This window comes from Limulus polyphemus, unplaced genomic scaffold (genome assembly GCF_000517525.1).
Source record: "Limulus polyphemus unplaced genomic scaffold, Limulus_polyphemus-2.1.2 Scaffold1490, whole genome shotgun sequence".
Taxonomy (NCBI): Eukaryota; Metazoa; Arthropoda; class Merostomata; order Xiphosura; family Limulidae; genus Limulus; species Limulus polyphemus.
In genome coordinates this window covers 183773-185505 of record NW_013667100.1, presented here as the reverse complement: position 1 = coordinate 185505, position 1733 = coordinate 183773, and the positions used below count along the sequence as shown (strand labels likewise).

General features: G+C 31.6%; 1 protein-coding gene across 5 annotated transcripts in view; it reads left to right on the top strand.

Annotated features, from left to right (window-relative positions):
• Window positions 1-1733, top strand: part of LOC106463815 (dihydropyrimidine dehydrogenase [NADP(+)]-like) — a 52568-nt gene that overhangs the window by 3153 nt on the left and 47682 nt on the right. For 4 of the 5 annotated variants that reach the window (XM_022391423.1, XM_022391422.1, XM_022391421.1 and 1 more), the window contains one exon: window positions 1273-1355. In XM_022391423.1, coding sequence (XP_022247131.1) covers window positions 1273-1355 — 83 coding nt within the window. Of the gene's footprint in view, window positions 1-1271; window positions 1356-1733 lie in introns of those variants that run through there. The other variant, XM_022391424.1, reaches the window with a different exon arrangement.

The window sequence follows — 1733 nt, the reverse complement described above, 5'->3', positions numbered from 1 at the left end:
AGAAAAACTTTAATATAAGTTTAACATAACAGTAAATGTACAACGTTTCGACAAGGTTTTGTCATCATCAGGTACACATTTACTGTTATGTTAAACTCATATTAAAGTTTTTCTTCATTACCCATTCAAGCCGTCTCCAGCCATTATTAGTCTCAAAGTGGGTTCCTCGTCATCGAAGATAATTGGTATCTTCAGTCTGTTTTAATAAAGGCTTTTTTATAATAATTCCCAAGCACAGATTTGCGCTAATTTTTTACTTATTTTTCACAGACGTTGATAGGGCGTGAAGGCACTTTCGTGTCTTCGATCACTGGAGACTTCTCGGGTTTCCTATTCGAATCCCACCTAGCTCGACGTCATGATGATGTGGTGTCGCACACATAATGCCATTCATGATCTGGTCCTGGGAACTCCCTCCTTAACAGGCTATTATATAGCAGAAAAAGTGCCGACATTTAGGAGCTATTTACACCTATGTTAGTGATTAAATTCAACTAAAATGGAAACGGGCAATAAAAAGAGGAAATATTGTAAGAGAAAAAGTTGAATTGGACTCGTGTAACACGAAATTTGGAGCAATCGAGTGTGACCGACCGACACTTGGTTTATATATATATATATATTGAATACTTATTATTACATTGTTATTATTGTCACGTTTCTGGGTGTTTGTTGTACGCCATATCATCTACACACTGAAAGTCATACCACGTTATATATATATAATTATATATATATTAAATATTTATTATAACATTGTTATTATTATCACGTTTATGGGTATTTTTTTTGTACGCCATATCATCTACACACTGAATGTCTTACCACGTTATATATATATTGAATATTTATTATAACATTGTTATTATTGTTGTCACGTTTATGGGTGTTTTTTGTACGCCATATCATCTACACACCGAAAGTCTTACCACGTATAAAATTATTTTATTAGAACTTCCACTGGAATAATAATGTAATAATATAGCGTATAAGTGTGTATGATTATCTAATGCATTTATAATATAGGTTTTAAGATTTTTACGTTCATGTGTCTACAGCACATGAAACTTGCCGTCTCGTGACATATCAGTATACGCATCTCTGACGTTGAAACTCGCGTTTTTGTTTACAAAATGTTTTTAATGTTAATATTTAATTTAGAAGGATATTCTTGCGATTATTTAAAAATATAATTTTAATGTGGTTATTAATGCAAGTTTTATCTGTTTTATATATTTAGTAAGTTTTATTTTTGTTTGTTTTTCTCATTAGTCACGCAAATTGCTAGAGAAAAACTTTGACGATATTAAACGTACTACATTGAGTGAAAGGGGTGCTCTGAAGGAAGCAGCTAGGTAGGTTGATAACCAAGAATTTAATCCAGTAGTAAAATGGTTTGACGTTTTTATTTTATCATAGATCGGGTTATTCTGGATTATTTGGTAAAACGAATAATAAAAAGTTCATTCCAATTAAAGATAACAAGAATAAAATGTTATATTTTTTCAAGTTCAAATTTCACAGTTAGCGTAACTAACGTTCACCAATATACCAATCTCACAGTTGCTAAACGTAACATAAATTGACAACAACGAACCATTTGATTTTTTTACTTTACAGTACCTGTACATTCCAGGCGTGAAACTGGGATTTTGTTGAAGGGGATCAACTGCAATCCATCAATTTCTAAATGTTATACTGTAGTGTGTGTGTGTGTGTATATATATATATAT